General features: G+C 36.6%; 1 protein-coding gene across 4 annotated transcripts; it reads right to left on the reverse strand.

Moving 5' to 3' along the window:
• Positions 1–374: 374 nt before the first annotated feature.
• LOC147273059 (transcription initiation factor TFIID subunit 4b-like) lies at positions 375–12,929 on the reverse strand. 4 transcript variants are annotated; one of them, XM_086256986.1, is made up of 16 exons: positions 12,619–12,929; positions 12,469–12,525; positions 10,971–11,077; positions 10,781–10,889; positions 5,291–5,838; positions 5,116–5,211; positions 4,046–5,035; positions 3,410–3,534; positions 3,214–3,301; positions 2,962–3,097; positions 2,773–2,828; positions 2,637–2,693; positions 2,414–2,554; positions 2,200–2,265; positions 1,851–2,115; positions 375–761 (listed from the first exon to the last, which is right to left on the reverse strand). In XM_086256986.1, the coding sequence occupies exons 3-16, from the start codon at positions 11,010–11,012 to the stop codon at positions 589–591; spliced, it is 2,892 nt and encodes a 963-aa protein (XP_086113112.1). In that variant the 5' UTR covers positions 11,013–11,077; positions 12,469–12,525; positions 12,619–12,929; the 3' UTR covers positions 375–588. The 4 variants fall into 4 exon arrangements, with proteins under 4 accessions (XP_086113112.1, XP_086113110.1, XP_086113109.1 ...); XM_086256984.1 differs by having other exon boundaries at positions 2,773–2,831; XM_086256983.1 differs by having other exon boundaries at positions 377–764; positions 12,619–12,928.
• Positions 12,930–14,457: the final 1,528 nt, after the last annotated feature.

Raw genomic sequence — 14,457 nt, forward strand, 5'->3', positions numbered from 1 at the left:
TGAAGGAGGAGAAAGAAAAATGAGAGAGATGACGCTGGCTGACCTTGGATGATGTTGCCTGTGTCGGGATCAGCAATCGGTGAGGGAGACGGCGGTGGTGAAGAGTGGGGGTAGGTGGGGGAGGGAGGAGGGGGGATCTGCGATCTGGATTGTAGATCAACATCTTCTTGTTTTTTGTTTTAAATTTATTTATTTTTTTTTAGTTTTAATATTTTAAAATTAGAAATAGAATTAAAAATTTATTTAATATGAAAAGACCATTTTATCCTTTTTTTTAACAGAATTTTTAACAAAATTGACGGAATGGACTAAATAGGTAAACGTCGAAAAGAAAGTGGTTCAATTTAGTACAAAAAAAAGATCGTGGACTAACTTGGGAAAAATGTGAAAATAAGTGGACTAACGGTGCATTTAACTCTTACAATAAATGAACGAGGAGAAGAATCATAACTAGGGCAAACCTTATTGTTCAGTCAGATAGGCCAGATTGGTCTAAAGACCCTTTTTTTCTCTTTTATCATTTTTACAACAAGGTCCTAAGACCAATGATGGCTATGATCTCATGGCACTGTGTTTTACACTTCTAGATTATTCGCCAGTGGTGTCAGATTGGATTTTCTCATACAAGCAATACATCAGAGTAGACTTGGACATCTGAGGTTCCCTTTCCAGGACAGCAATCACATCCTTAACAGATATACTACGCGCCACCCTTGTTTGAGGCATGATAATTTGGTTCCTTCCAAATTTTCTAATAGTTCCTGCTGAAAAATGCAATTAACAAAGCACCACATAGTAAGAATACACATAAGAAGATTTCTTTAACAATTGCCCTACCAAAAATAACTGCAAAATTAACATGGTTCTTTTTTCATTCTGCTAGCCATATAATATGGCTAGCAGCGGAGAATTTGAAAATAGAAGAAAAGAAAGAAATTGCAACCTGGACAAAAACAGATAAATTAAAATGATTTTTGTTAACAAATAAATCATAACACTGCTTGCATCCTACATCGGCCTTGTGGACCAAAATAAATTGAAATGGGACTGTAACAACAAAAGTAAAACATCTGGCTAAAGCATTAGAGGGATGGGTATGTCACTTAAAAGATAATTCTCAGTAGAAGGTATATCTTCCCTATTTAGCTTCAGAGATCAGCAAAAGGATTTACATGTAGAAAGCTGTCAGGCCACTTTCTAGTTCATTCCAAAATATGTATACCAAAGATGAGTTCTCAAATGAGAACAGTAATTATTATCAGAATCTTAGAAGCAAGTCTACGGACATGGAACTTTTTATGAGAAACACAGAGATTATATTAGGATAAAAATAGAGTGAGCATAGCAGATAAACTGTCCACTTTAATGTCCAACATTAACACAAATATAGCAATACCACACATCACAACTACAGGTCCACCGTCTACCTGATTGAAAGGAAAAAAAATTCAAGCAAAGAGAGAAGAGAAGAAAACTCCCCTACCTCCACATCATTCAAATTTCTATGGACACAACACTTGAGCCTTTATGATTATTTCATTATCAGGGATAACATGTAAAGAAATATATGCCAACTCAGCCACTTATATGAAATGAGAAGTTGTTTTATGTTACTCATGCAGATCCAAGGTGCATACATTATCTACTAGCATTAATCTCATAGAATAAATCCCCTATGCCAAAACAATTTATAAAATCAGCACTAACAAGGTACCAACTACAGTGGCATACTCTATAGTACATTTGAATCCTGTTCAGTGCAGCGGTAATGCTATCTAAAGGTAATGACATATGGCTACTATAAGCTACAAAATAATGATTTGACAAACAATCAAGCTTAAGACAATTACCAGTTGCAGCACCAGGAGCAGCACTGCCCCTTTTCTCTGCTTCTTGATTGTCCTTCATCAGTCTTCCAGCTGTTGATGTAGGCTTGCGATTTACATCTTTACCTGGCTGGGACCCAGATGCCGCATCATTGCTACCTTCACGCTTTTGCCTGGCTTGCTCAGCCATAAGTTGCCATTTTGACAGCATGTCATCTCCTCCAACAGCAGCACGGGCAGCAACATTTGCTGCTGTTGTCCTCATTTTGTCATCTTCCTCTTTGTTTGCCTGCACCAAGCAGAAAGTCACAGAAGACTAGTTTCTCTATTCATTCCAGAGGTAAACATATAATTCTGAGCACAATCCTCATACCTTAAATGCTTTAGAACGACCTTCATCTTTGTCCTTATCGCTATCAACTCCATTATTAGTGTCAGGCTGTGTGCAGTCTTTAAATACTCAGAACTAATAAAATAACATATACATGTACAAAAATATTGTATGTGTACATGTGTTTAACACACTAGTAGTTTACCATGTGTGCATTGTACAAATGATAATATAGAATGCATAAAAAGACACTCACTTCATTAAGCTTTCGAAGCTTTTCTTCCTCAGCCTGCTTTTTTTCCCATTCTTCCTTAGCTTTCCGGTTGAGATCCGTAACTTGTTGCCGAACATCAGAGGTAGTAAATGTGTGGTGTCTTGGTTTCTCAGCATCAACCCGCTAGCATAAGGACATTTACTCACAGTCAGGAAAGATATAATGCAAGAGAATTCTTTTTTCACAAGAAAAAGTAAGAACATACCTGCTTTGACAGTCTGATCAAATTATTTATGAGTCCCCTCATTCTTTCCTCCACACACTGAAGATTCAGTTTCCGTGGAATAAGAAAACATGTAAGCTTATCATGATAAAAACTAACATAGTAGCTAGCACCTCACCAGTGACAAGCATCGCTCCACATCATTGCTTATACTTTTCAAACCACATTTGGTCACTGCTAAACGCAAAGGTATAAATACCAAATGTCAAGCTCTGATTGATATGTCCTTTCATGACAGGAAGAATGTGCACAAAAATTATGGACTTTTAACACCTCAATAATAAAGAGATAAGTATAGAGTGTTAACTGATTTCTGCCAACTTTTTCTGCAAGGGAGTCTTTTGCAAAATCAGCCTTTCTTCTTCTTCTTGCACAACCTTTCGAGATGCTTCTGAAGCTCGACTATCCTCCTTTGGCCCAGAAAACAGCTGCTCTTCCTCTTCCTATTTAAATCAAGAATGTTAAAAGGTTATGAGCACATTTACTTAGAGTGTCCATTATTCACTTAATCAGCTAATATTCTATAATAGTATGAATTGAAAATGGCAAAATACCATACCCTAAGATTGACTCCACTAACAGCAGTGACATCATTGAGTTGGTCAATGGTTTGATCCAAAAAGTTCCCCGACACTTTTTGCTTCTTACTGTAGGAGATCCACAACACAATGTGTATGGCTTTAACAGAAAGTTCTACGGAGGACACAATAGAAATCACCCACAGGCTTTGATACAACAATATAAATTTATTTTACCTTGATGGTGGTGGTGAAGAACCAAGTGCTTCAAGAGGCTTCTTTTGGCCAATAGAAGGTTTTTTTGGAGGTGTTTTATTATTATTCCCAGCAGGAGAAGTTCCAGAGGGTATTCGAGGACCTAACTGGTAAAAATAGAAAAGCAGCAAAGACATTAGCCATTAATAAAGTGTAAAGATAATCATATCAAGTCAAAAATAAGAACTTTGAAAGAAAATTTATTGCAGCACAAAGTAAACTAGAAAAAGTAGATCCAACATGAAACTAGCCCATCCAAACATTTTTTAATATTACAGCTAAAGGCTGAGACCTGAGAAGCACAATAAAACAATAAAATGAGGATATTGTTACAGAATGACGTATAACTGCACCTCCAATACTTATTACGTGTCATATCAATTCGTGAGTCATGAGCAAGTGGATATCAATTACAGAACACAGATACAAAATAGATAACTCCTGAACTACCACCACTGTAAATGAGTGCCACCAAAGAAGTAGCCATATCTCATGTTTGTAGTTCTATACTTAGTTTTGAATGGAAGAAAACACATCAATGAAAACATAGGAAGTCCACATCACGACCTAATAAATGCATATGTAGCAGAGAAGCATAAAAGAGAAGAATGAAATTACCGAGACAATAGGATCGACTTGCGTCGTTATGGAAGGAGAAACAGAATTTAGGGGAAGTGTGCTTGCAGAAGATGAAGGCACCATGCTTGCAGATGGTGTAAAACCCATTCTTGAAGATTGCTTCTCTATAGACTCATCCATCAAAATTCCAGGTGATGCATTCCCCTGTTCAATTTGCGCAGCAGAAACAGACGGCAATCCCTGTGAATTAGACAATGGGGGCTTGTGCTGCTGCTCAGCAATATGATCAATCGGTTCCTGTTTTACATAATGCATTGATGAAAAGGGTCCAGAATTCTGCTCTTTATTTGAGGATTGCCAAGGAACTGGATTCTGTTGTAAAGTTGAATTATTTGTAAAGTGAGAAAGAGATCCACCCTGCAGTCTACTAGGGTCATTCACAGAATTTTGCCTCTCTAGTTTGGACACACTCATGATGTTCGTTCCCTGTGCTTCCCCACCTGACTGAGCTGAACCCATGCTTTGATGTTGTGGAATTTGCCTCAGTTGTGAATCATGAGGTTGCTGTTTGAGAGGTAATGTGCCAGTATTGACATTTGTCCCTGAATACGGGTGATAATTACCACCAGTACTTCCATACTGGGCAAAGGATGATTGTGGATACTGCAATTGTTGTTGCTGCTTGTTAAGTACTTGCATAGGAACTGAGGAGCGTTCCCTTTCTTGATTGGCAGCTACAGGATTGGAAGAAGACATTTGACTTGCTTGCATTCCATGAGAATCTGACTGACGTTCAGACTCCCTCAATTTTTTAGCACTGTTTTCAATGACCGAATGGCTAGAAGAAGTCTGCAGTTGAACAGTTGAAGAGGGAATGTGCGATGGATCTGTGGGGGAGTTGGCAACTCTCTGATGAAGTGCAAATGAACGGGGATCAGTAAACTGTGTGGCACCTGCACTAATTGATGGCATCCTAGAAGGTTGTTGCTGCACTGAAGCCTGAGGCGGTAACTGGTGTTTAGGACCAGGCTGCAAGGTTTTTATATGCTCGTTTTCAGCTTAGCTCAGACACCGACACATTATTAATATTAAACGCATTCTATACTTACCTGTGACTGCACTTTCATTACTGCCAATTTTAGCATTTGGTCCCCGACAACACTTCTAATGTGCCGGACAAAAGCATCTTTGGAGATTTCATTGTTCTGGAATAGTAAAACAGTTCATAGATTAGAAAACTTAACACAAAACACCTTGATAATGAAATTTTTGTCTAGGACACACCTTGAGTTTACCAAATAGAGTAGTAAGTTGCATAGCTCTGTCTTTATCAAGTTGGGGCAATAAGACAGGTAGTAACAGGCCAAATGGTACTTGTTTACTGCGATTTATCGGGTTGCTTGGCTGCTCCGTGATCATTGCCTGTTGACTACTCATCTTTTGAAGCTTTAAGTACTGAGTTTCGCTTTCTGGATTAGGTGTTATGTCATGCTCTTGAGTTGAGATTGGATTTTTTCCAGGAATTGGCCCTCCACTTGTATCAGAAATCTGGAGGGGCTTTTGTTCTGCCTGCCCTTGTTGAAGATCACCTTGGGGTTGCTTCTGGGGCAAAGGAAAGTGACTAAGTTCCTGTGAGGCATCATTTTTCTGCTGCATATTCTCAACAACAGACCCTTGTTGCGTTAGCTCCATTTCATATGAATGCAGTTCGCGGTGATGTGCAATATTTTGGTCATGTTGAATTTGACAAGCTGTACTTTCATCCTGGCTAGCAATATGCAACTGTGGTAACGGCTGACTAGATGTATTATTGCTTCCTTGAGACAAAACCACTGCATTATTAAGTAGCACAAATCACTTATAAATGAGGAGTTCTGGGAATGAACATATGTAAAATTCAAAGCCATTTACATAAATAGAGAAATGACATAAATTATGAGAAACATATGGAAATTTTGAATGAAACTTCAGGTTATGTTTATAACGAAAATTATCTATTTTACAAAAAAGAATTAGGAAAACATTACGTGCTTACATATGAAGTTTGTGTGATTTTAGATAAATAGAATGAAAACTGACAATCCCAATTATTCAGGACATGCTTAATTTTGGTTTATAATTATGTAATACAAGTTAACATTTTACACTTTTCATTGTAATACAACTCAATTTGTTTTCTTTTTAATTGTCTTTTTCCAACACTACATTACCTTTTCTCTCTGCTGACAAAAGACACATTAATACTAAAGAAATTTCTTGAAACCTATAAAAATTGTTCCATCATTGTTTTTGAACTATCCATGCAACTTTTAAATATGAACTTATAACTATACTTTCATGATCTTTTGGTCAATCACATCTAAAGAAAACAGGTGGTAGTTGACTTGGCGGCCACTCTACATTTCAAAATGGTAGCAAAAGTTCAAACTATAGCAACCTACTTTATTTTACTGTTGGATATCAATCATAGATTTTCTATTGCCAACAATTTTAATCTGATGGGAGACTTCTTCAGCAGGGGGAAAACATAAAATATTCTGGAAAGAGGCTCTGAAAATTCTGAACCAAAGAAAACAAAAGCTACTTTTATAACAAGAAATTGCCAATGCTTAAGTTTGCATAAAACCTACATGTAATTAAACTGTATTTCAATAATGATGAAAATCTAATATGATAGTAATAATGATAATGATAACCAAAATAGTAATCAAACTGTATTTTCTTCATCTTCTTTAATTGCGGCTCTTGTCGCCCCTGCATCTTTGGCCATTTTCTTCAACAGGGCTTCTATACCTCCTATCTCTACAGCTTTCCCACTAGCATCATCAATACGACTTCTTTTCTTTCCCCTGGGACACCTACTGTAATCAGACCTGGAATCTTGTGAGGAGAGGCTATCCCTCTCTTGTGGGCTCCTCCCATCATGCTTTCTCCTTTAGATGGTAGTGGTGAAATCCTCAGCTGCTTAGGGCTTTGGTTGTCTTAAGGACAAGATCTCTCAAATATTGTGGTTTGACCATGAGTTCCACTTGGACAAAAGCCGAAAGTTTGCCAAAATAACATGAACTTTTAATCAATTTCTTGATAGAGCACCCATTTTACTTATCTGTGACACCTGACACTTTGGTGAAATTACCGGATTGTTGGACGAAATTTTTAAGTTTTACACAATAAGGCAAATTAACACCTAAATATCCATTACTCCAAAAAAACCGAAATACTGGAAAAATTTCACCAAAATTAGTCAATTTTAAAGGCATTTCTATATAAATTGTCTTCAGGCCAACTACTCTATGAGGTGGAAGTGGATATTAAAATTAAAGCAAGAACAGTGCTTCCATGTAGCGGAGATGGGTATTAAAATGGATGATAAAAGTGATTAGGACTGACGATTAAATATCTGATTAAATAAACAATGTGAGTTAGAGTTCTAACATTGTGTCAAGACCTGGAGGCCAAGAAAGTCATAGACCATTTCTATGAGGAGTGGGCCTACAAAAACGTAACAAAGATGTGCAAGGGTTTCCTCAGACTAGACAAAGATTGGCCCTCAAGTGCAAAGGCCAATGGGAGCTTGACTACAAGACGTACCCATTGAGCAAGGACAAAAGTAGACCTTAGTGATTCGACAATGCCAAATGGAAGGTAGTCACTCAACAGATGAAATTTACACAAGGGATAACAAGTTGATCTTCCCTAAGAGGTCCCATTGATAGGCAGGCTTGTCACCTTGATGTTGTCTCTTCACCACCTAAGGTTGCGTGTTCCAAGGATTGGGTTGTTTTCCCATAAAGTGATATCTGAGATGGGTAAAAGATCAAGAGGCTGATCAAGACTAACATGGGAAGAAGTAATACGAAATGATCTAAAGAAATTGATAAAAAATAGAAGGGGTAAATTTCACCAATGTCCCATATTAGTCTTTGAATGAGTCTCTAAGACACTTAATCCCTAAATTATCAATTGTATCATAACTTCTGTAACAATTTTTCAACATTAGAGGTCATGTAAGTATCACATGACCACTTACTCAAGGACAAATTGGTCATTCAAAGTATATTTGTTGTACTTCACACCAGTCATGGCATTAAAGATTTATAACACAATGAAATGAAGACTTCCCTCTCTGCAAGAAACTCTCTGCCACGATGGTATTCTCTTTGTTCTCTTGGAGCTATAACATGATTACCACGTGAATTAGAGTAATTTCAATTCTTCGGGGACCTCATTCCCAAAATTTTGTTTCTTTTTATTTTTGGTTGATTATTAGGATTAGTTCAAGCTGGGTATTGGGTAACGAATGAGGACCTTGAGCTGTCCTTTAAGTTACATAGCGCATTCACATTATTTTGAGTGAAAAATTGTTGGTGTTTTTAATGTTGCTGATTGGTTTCAAGGAATATTATTTTATTTTATTTTTGGAAGGGGGGGGGGATTTAGAGGTTTTTTTGGATCTTTGGGAGCCATTAAAGAAATTATTACTTTTACTGATTACTTTTATATTTTAAAACTAAATTTCATAACAATTTATCTGGAACAATCCAGAGCAAAACTGCATCTCCATTGTTCAACTTTTGACAAGAATCTCTTAAGCACCATACAACCCATAAGCAAACCCTGAATACCAACTTAATTCAAACATGGATATGGTTTGAGGAAAAGAAGTGTGTTAACTCCCAAATATGAAGTTATTTAGTAAATCGACTATGAAATCTCTAAATAGGCATCTTAAGTAATTATCAAGGTCGACCCATCTCAGTTTAAAGGTACATTGCTAACAAATATGGTGGCTTTACTGTGTTGGTTAATTACGCAGGGGCCATAGGAAATCCACAGAACACCAATCCAAAAGGTTGGCAGTTCCAATGATAAAAAAAGCTCAGCTAAAAAGACTGCCATGATAGCTCCGGTTGTGCCCAAGAGCAATGGAGAAGACAAAAAGAAGACGGTAAATGTTAAATTCAAATTGCAGAAAATTTCAGAACTTAAAATGACCCTTGCTCCCAATGAACTAGAAACAGTTAACTATTTGGGAAGCCAACAAAAAACACATACACAAAGTAAAAACAAAGTATTATACATCCAGGGGGAGGGAGAGAGAGAGAGAGAGAGAGAGAGAGAGAGAGAGAGAGAGAGAGAGAGAGAGAGAGAGAGAGAGAGAGAGAGAGCAAGTCTTAATAAAAGAAATTGTAAAAAAAATAATAATAATTTGAAGCAAATAATATAAGAGATGGGTTTGGGATGAAATCCTACCACCCAACTTGGGGGAGTTAACAACAAAAAAAGGTTGTATTTAACAAAGTACAAATAGCAATTTCCTCAAGTGAAAAAAAAAAAAAAAAAAACAAATGATAAGACTCGGTACAAAAATGTACCCCAAATTCTGAGAGGTAAACCTTGTTCCCATGCAGTGACACACTGTCCCACATTCGAAAGGGAAACCAGAAGTGTGTGCTGTGTATAAAAGGGAGGAAACAAACAGAAGGCTAGAAACCACGGAGAGAACAAATAAAAAAGAGAAAACTGAAGTTAGAGAGATATGCAGAAACGAGAAGAAGGAAAAGTGAGGTCTGCTGAAGTGAAGCTCAACAGAGACAAAAAGGAAGGCATGAAGTTCAAGGGAAACCTTCCCCCATTGATTTTCTAGAACATTAACAATGCAACTTTTGTTTCCGGAGAAGAGGAGGGAGAGAGGAATTATTGAATGGTGAGGTTTGAGGACGGGGCAAGAGCAACTGTGGAAGAGGTGGATAAGCTGAAGAAGTGCTTGGAGCAAGACGGGTATAAAGGAAGTCTTGATTTGATTGCGTGAGAAATCTTTTGATGCATTTGTGTCGCAGACAGAAATTAAGCTGGAATGACCAATTTGTCTTTGAATCACTTAACATATGATACTCACATGACCACTTCCATTAAAAAGAATTAGCAAAAGTTAAAGAGTTATGGACTAAAACTCAAAGCACAATGATGAAATTTGTCCCAGAAGAAAATTATAGAACATGAGAAATCAAGTGATTGACTGCATTGGACAAAGGCAAGGAAGATGAAGATGACTGAATTCAATTGGCAATCACTAAAAAAGGAAGAAACAAGGATCAGAATAGAAAAATCAGCATAATAAAGATGACCGTTTGCATGCAGACTGAAGTGTCAGTCTCCAAATTATGGGATATTCACAAAAGAAATAATGGAAATAAATACTAACCCAATATCACATTGAAAAACTGATGCTTAACACTATTTGTTCCAAGAAAAATAAGAATTACAGCGAGCATTAAAACGGAAATTTATACTGTTCCATCCAAACCACTCATGCTTTTCGAAATTCAAACAAAACCAAAGTTAACTACTTTTCAAAATGAATGAAGTTGAGAGTGATCTGCAATATGTCTATCATTAACTTCGATTTAGGGTCTGTTTGGTATTCTATTCAAAAACTTTTTTTTTTCAAAAACAAAAAAACAAGTATTAGTCAAGAAAACGTGTTTGGTAGACCATTTTCAAAAACAGTTTTTAAAAAAAAATTCAAAAACATGCCTCTTTTTAAAAACCATAAAACATTGTTTTTTTCAATTTTTTTTTTTACATTGCTTTTTCTTTAGCTGCCATCATTTTTATATTTTAAAATTTTTTTTCAAATTTCATACCAAACAAGTTTTTAAGTTTTAAAAATTGATGTTGAAAACTCACATTTAAAAAAAAAAAAAAAAATTTGAATAGGATACCAAACGGGCCCTTAGTTCCTAGAATTAGAAAGAAGGTTAAGAAGGGTACCGGAGTCCGAATCAGACGTCTGGTGAGAAGCAGACACATCTCCTTCTATGTCCCGATTCAGAGCAGCCTGGAAGGCCTCCACATCCGCCCCTGAATGCATGGTTTCGTCCTTCGCACAAATTATATAAAAAAGAAAGTTAGAATTTAATTTTCAGAGATAGAATGTGGAAGCCAGAGAGAGAGAGAGAACCTCATCATCTTCAAGCAGCTTCTTCATAATGGATGGGTCCATGATGTGAATTGAATGAATCAAAATTAGGATCGCTCCTAATTATGGGTTCCCACTTGCCAATGTCACTGTCAACCAAATCAATCATGCCCCACTATAAGACTGAGAATATTTTACAACTATTATGCTACTTTGAAATAATGTAATCCAAGATGTGAAGTCACCATAGGTATGAAAACTAAATTAACTTTCTTCATTGTTTATCTACTACTTTTTCAATATATTTCATTTAGTCCAGGCCATAATCAAGTCTCATCAGACCCTAAATTCATATCACTAAAAACCCTAATTCAACCTACCGGCAAATAATCCTAAAATCCATCAAATTAACCAATAACCTTTTAGAGTATTGCTCATGAGAACTCTTGACAGCCCAATAACAGCTCCAAATTCCAATCTTTTCCGACACAAAGAAACCCTTAAACCCAACTCTAATTGATACCCCTTTAGAACCCCATACAAGCCTAGAATTTGTAAAAATTTTAGCCACCAATTGGCTTTACAAAAGCATAAAACAGGCTTGTGCTTGTTCCTGAATCACTAAGCTAACACATATATAAAGCTATACAGTATTTTCATGAGTTAAACAAATTAGCTTGCTGCACAGAAAGGTAGCGCAACTAGGCAATTAAAAATTGGATGACTTAATATATAAGGCTGCATACAAAGAACCTTCTCCTCCATATAAATATCAGGGTTGTAAAATTTTTACATATTTTTGTCACAAATTTGACTTTCATACACATGGTGTTTTTTTTTTGTTTTTTTTTTTTCTACGAGACATAGGGCACATACAAATTCAACAAAGGCAACCTAACAGGAATATCAAATTACTAAACAAAAATTAGTGCTACAAATAAACGTAGAAAAGGAGTCAATATCAGCAAAAACTGGAGCTTCATTTTCAAAAACTTTGAAAGCAGCAACCATCTCACCCTCCCCAGACTGTTTTTCTTTCAACCCAAATGATCATCCAAAACTAATAGAATAGAACCTAAACATCTTATTCTCCTTTACTGCTCGAGGTCACTTACGCTCTGACTTTCTGTAAACAAACTACCATAACCAACATCCAACCTAAAGACCCTATAGTCCATTGCTCCCCTTCAAAATACAAATTATCTACTTTGTGGAAGAATTAAGCACCCCCATGCAACTCAAACCAAATCATCCTACAAATTCCAACCTCCAATTCATATCTTCTAAAAGAAAAGTGAAAATCAATCACAATCTTCTTTAAAAACTAAAAAGTGGGTGTGGCCCAGTTCTCATTTTCTAGTTTGGTTCACTCCTCATTTAAATAATTCATTATATTTACAGTTGACATCCCAGCTTCTCAGCTGCCTCCGACATTTTATGGGCATTCAAACAGTACCATAACTTAATTTGGAGCTTTCGAGCTAGAGTTTCAAAATGTGTGTGCGTGAGTGTATATGAGAGAGAGAGAGAGGGGGCGTACTTGACCACGGGAGAGTAAGGAGGCTATAGAAAGAGCTATGCTAGGCTTCTCTGCAACCTGACAAACAGTAAGAGTTCAAAGACAATGAGAATCTGAAAAATTACAAGGCACAGTATCCACATAAATTATGTCTATGAGTAATATTCCTACCATGAGAACTTTGTTCGAAGCCATAATATTATGGTTTGATCAAATTTGAATCTTCGCCTTACAGTTGCACCTCTGTTGAACCAGAAGTCGCTTTACAATTACAAGCGATTTTAGGGAAGATGGGTATGCTGGAGAGATGCGACGGGTGAATATCGATTTGACTCTGAGTGAGATCGAAACCCAGAGTCCGAGTGAGATCGAAAGAGAGAGATGGTGAGAGAGGGACGTGGTGGAGAGAGAGAGTCTGAGAGTTGGTGAGGTTTCTGGGTTTGGGTGAAAGAGGGCGGGGAGAGAGAGAATTATCACTGAAAAAAAAAATTAGCTTTTAGAAAATTTGATTTATAAATAGTTGAGAAAAAATACAAGGACGATTTAGTTATGAAATTAATTTAAATTAGGGGGAATTATCAATTTAGTCCATTTATTTGTTTCAAAGTCTCACTTTGGTTCACCCTTTTTTTTTTTTGACCAACTTAGTCCACGAAATATTTAATGTTTGCTAACATGATCCATTCCGTCAAAATGTCAATAACAACCGTCAAATTTAAGGACAAAATGATAAAGTCATATCCTAATTTCATTCCATTAAAATATCAATAACTACTATCATATTGAAGTGCAAAAATGGTGAATTCATATCCTAATTGGATCTAGCAATGCACAAAGACCCTTCCCTCGCCATTTTCTCTCATCCCTGCCTATACCAGAACATTTCCCGCCAATAATTATAGGCAAAACATTTCCCTCCAATAATTAAATATTAGTTTTTGTGGGTTATATAACCTATGAGATCATACCTAATATCCTTGCTGCTGTCCATTCTTGACCCCAAACAGAAACATGTCTTCCTCCACATCTTCAACGCAAAGATGGATGGGTGAAAGATTCTGTGACTGTGGGAGGCTTGCCCGAACAACCACTAGCTGGACTGATTTTAATCCAAGAAGAAGATTCGATGCATGCCAACTCGGGAAGGTAAGATAGATGCATGGGTGTTTATTTGTGTTTTTTTTTTCTTTTCATTTTCGGGTCATTGGTTTTGTGGATTTAAAATCCATCATTTTGCAGCGAAATGGAGGATGTGATCTCTGGAATTGGTTGGACCTTCCTATGTGTGCACGTTCTAGGCAGGTTATTCCTGGATTGCTTAGAAGGATTGGAGGATTGGAAGAGACCATAAAAAAACAGAGGACAAAAGAGAAGGCGTTGCTGGTCTGTTTGGGGCTGAGTTAGGTTTTCTTTATATTGACCATCATGATGATGATGTAAGTGGAATTTAAATGGGAGGAACGTGGGTGTAGTGGGAATGACTTTTGGGTGATCTGTGTTTGGAAGTTTATGTACTTGTTAGCTTAACTTTTTTTGTTTTGGGATATGCTCTGTTTTAGACCTTTGCCATGGCTTTTGGGTGTTTGTTGGTATAAATGACTTGCTTTGTACGAATGGCTTTTGGGTCTACCTGTGTAGAAATGGCATGCTTTGTAATGGTAGAAACGGCTTTGTTTTACTGTGTAATGCTAGAAGTTGAAGTTGCATTTTAGGCTTTGTCTCATTTATGCATTCCAAACCCTTTACTCAAAGTGTACGCCAAAATACATCACAAATTGGCAACCAAACTTGTTACAAGACAAATAAATGCCTAAAAATAATGCATGTGCAAAAAAAATGTTCACAAAATACCAATTTGATTGTGCAAAACAAAATGTTGCATAAATACCAATTTGCATAATAATTTGGCAACCAAACTGCATACCAATTTCCATAAAACCTGACAGCCCAAAAATTGTCCAAAAATGTACAAAAGAACCACATTTTTACAAAACACAGAGCTTAAATACC

Source organism: Dryas octopetala, chromosome 9 (assembly GCF_963921425.1).
Source record: "Dryas octopetala chromosome 9, drDryOcto1.1, whole genome shotgun sequence".
Lineage (NCBI taxonomy): Eukaryota > Viridiplantae > Streptophyta > Magnoliopsida > Rosales > Rosaceae > Dryas > Dryas octopetala.

Coding starts and splice junctions, on each gene's coding strand:
- LOC147273059 (XM_086256982.1), bottom strand. CDS start 11,012: ATGGACCCATCCATTATGAAGAAGCTGCTTGAAGATGATGAG. Junction 2,694..2,772: donor TGGAGCGATGCTTGTCACTG/GTGAGGTGCTAG, acceptor CTGAATCTTCAG/TGTGTGGAGGAAAGAATGAG. Junction 765..1,850: donor TGCTCCTGGTGCTGCAACTG/GTAATTGTCTTA, acceptor TGCATTTTTCAG/CAGGAACTATTAGAAAATTT.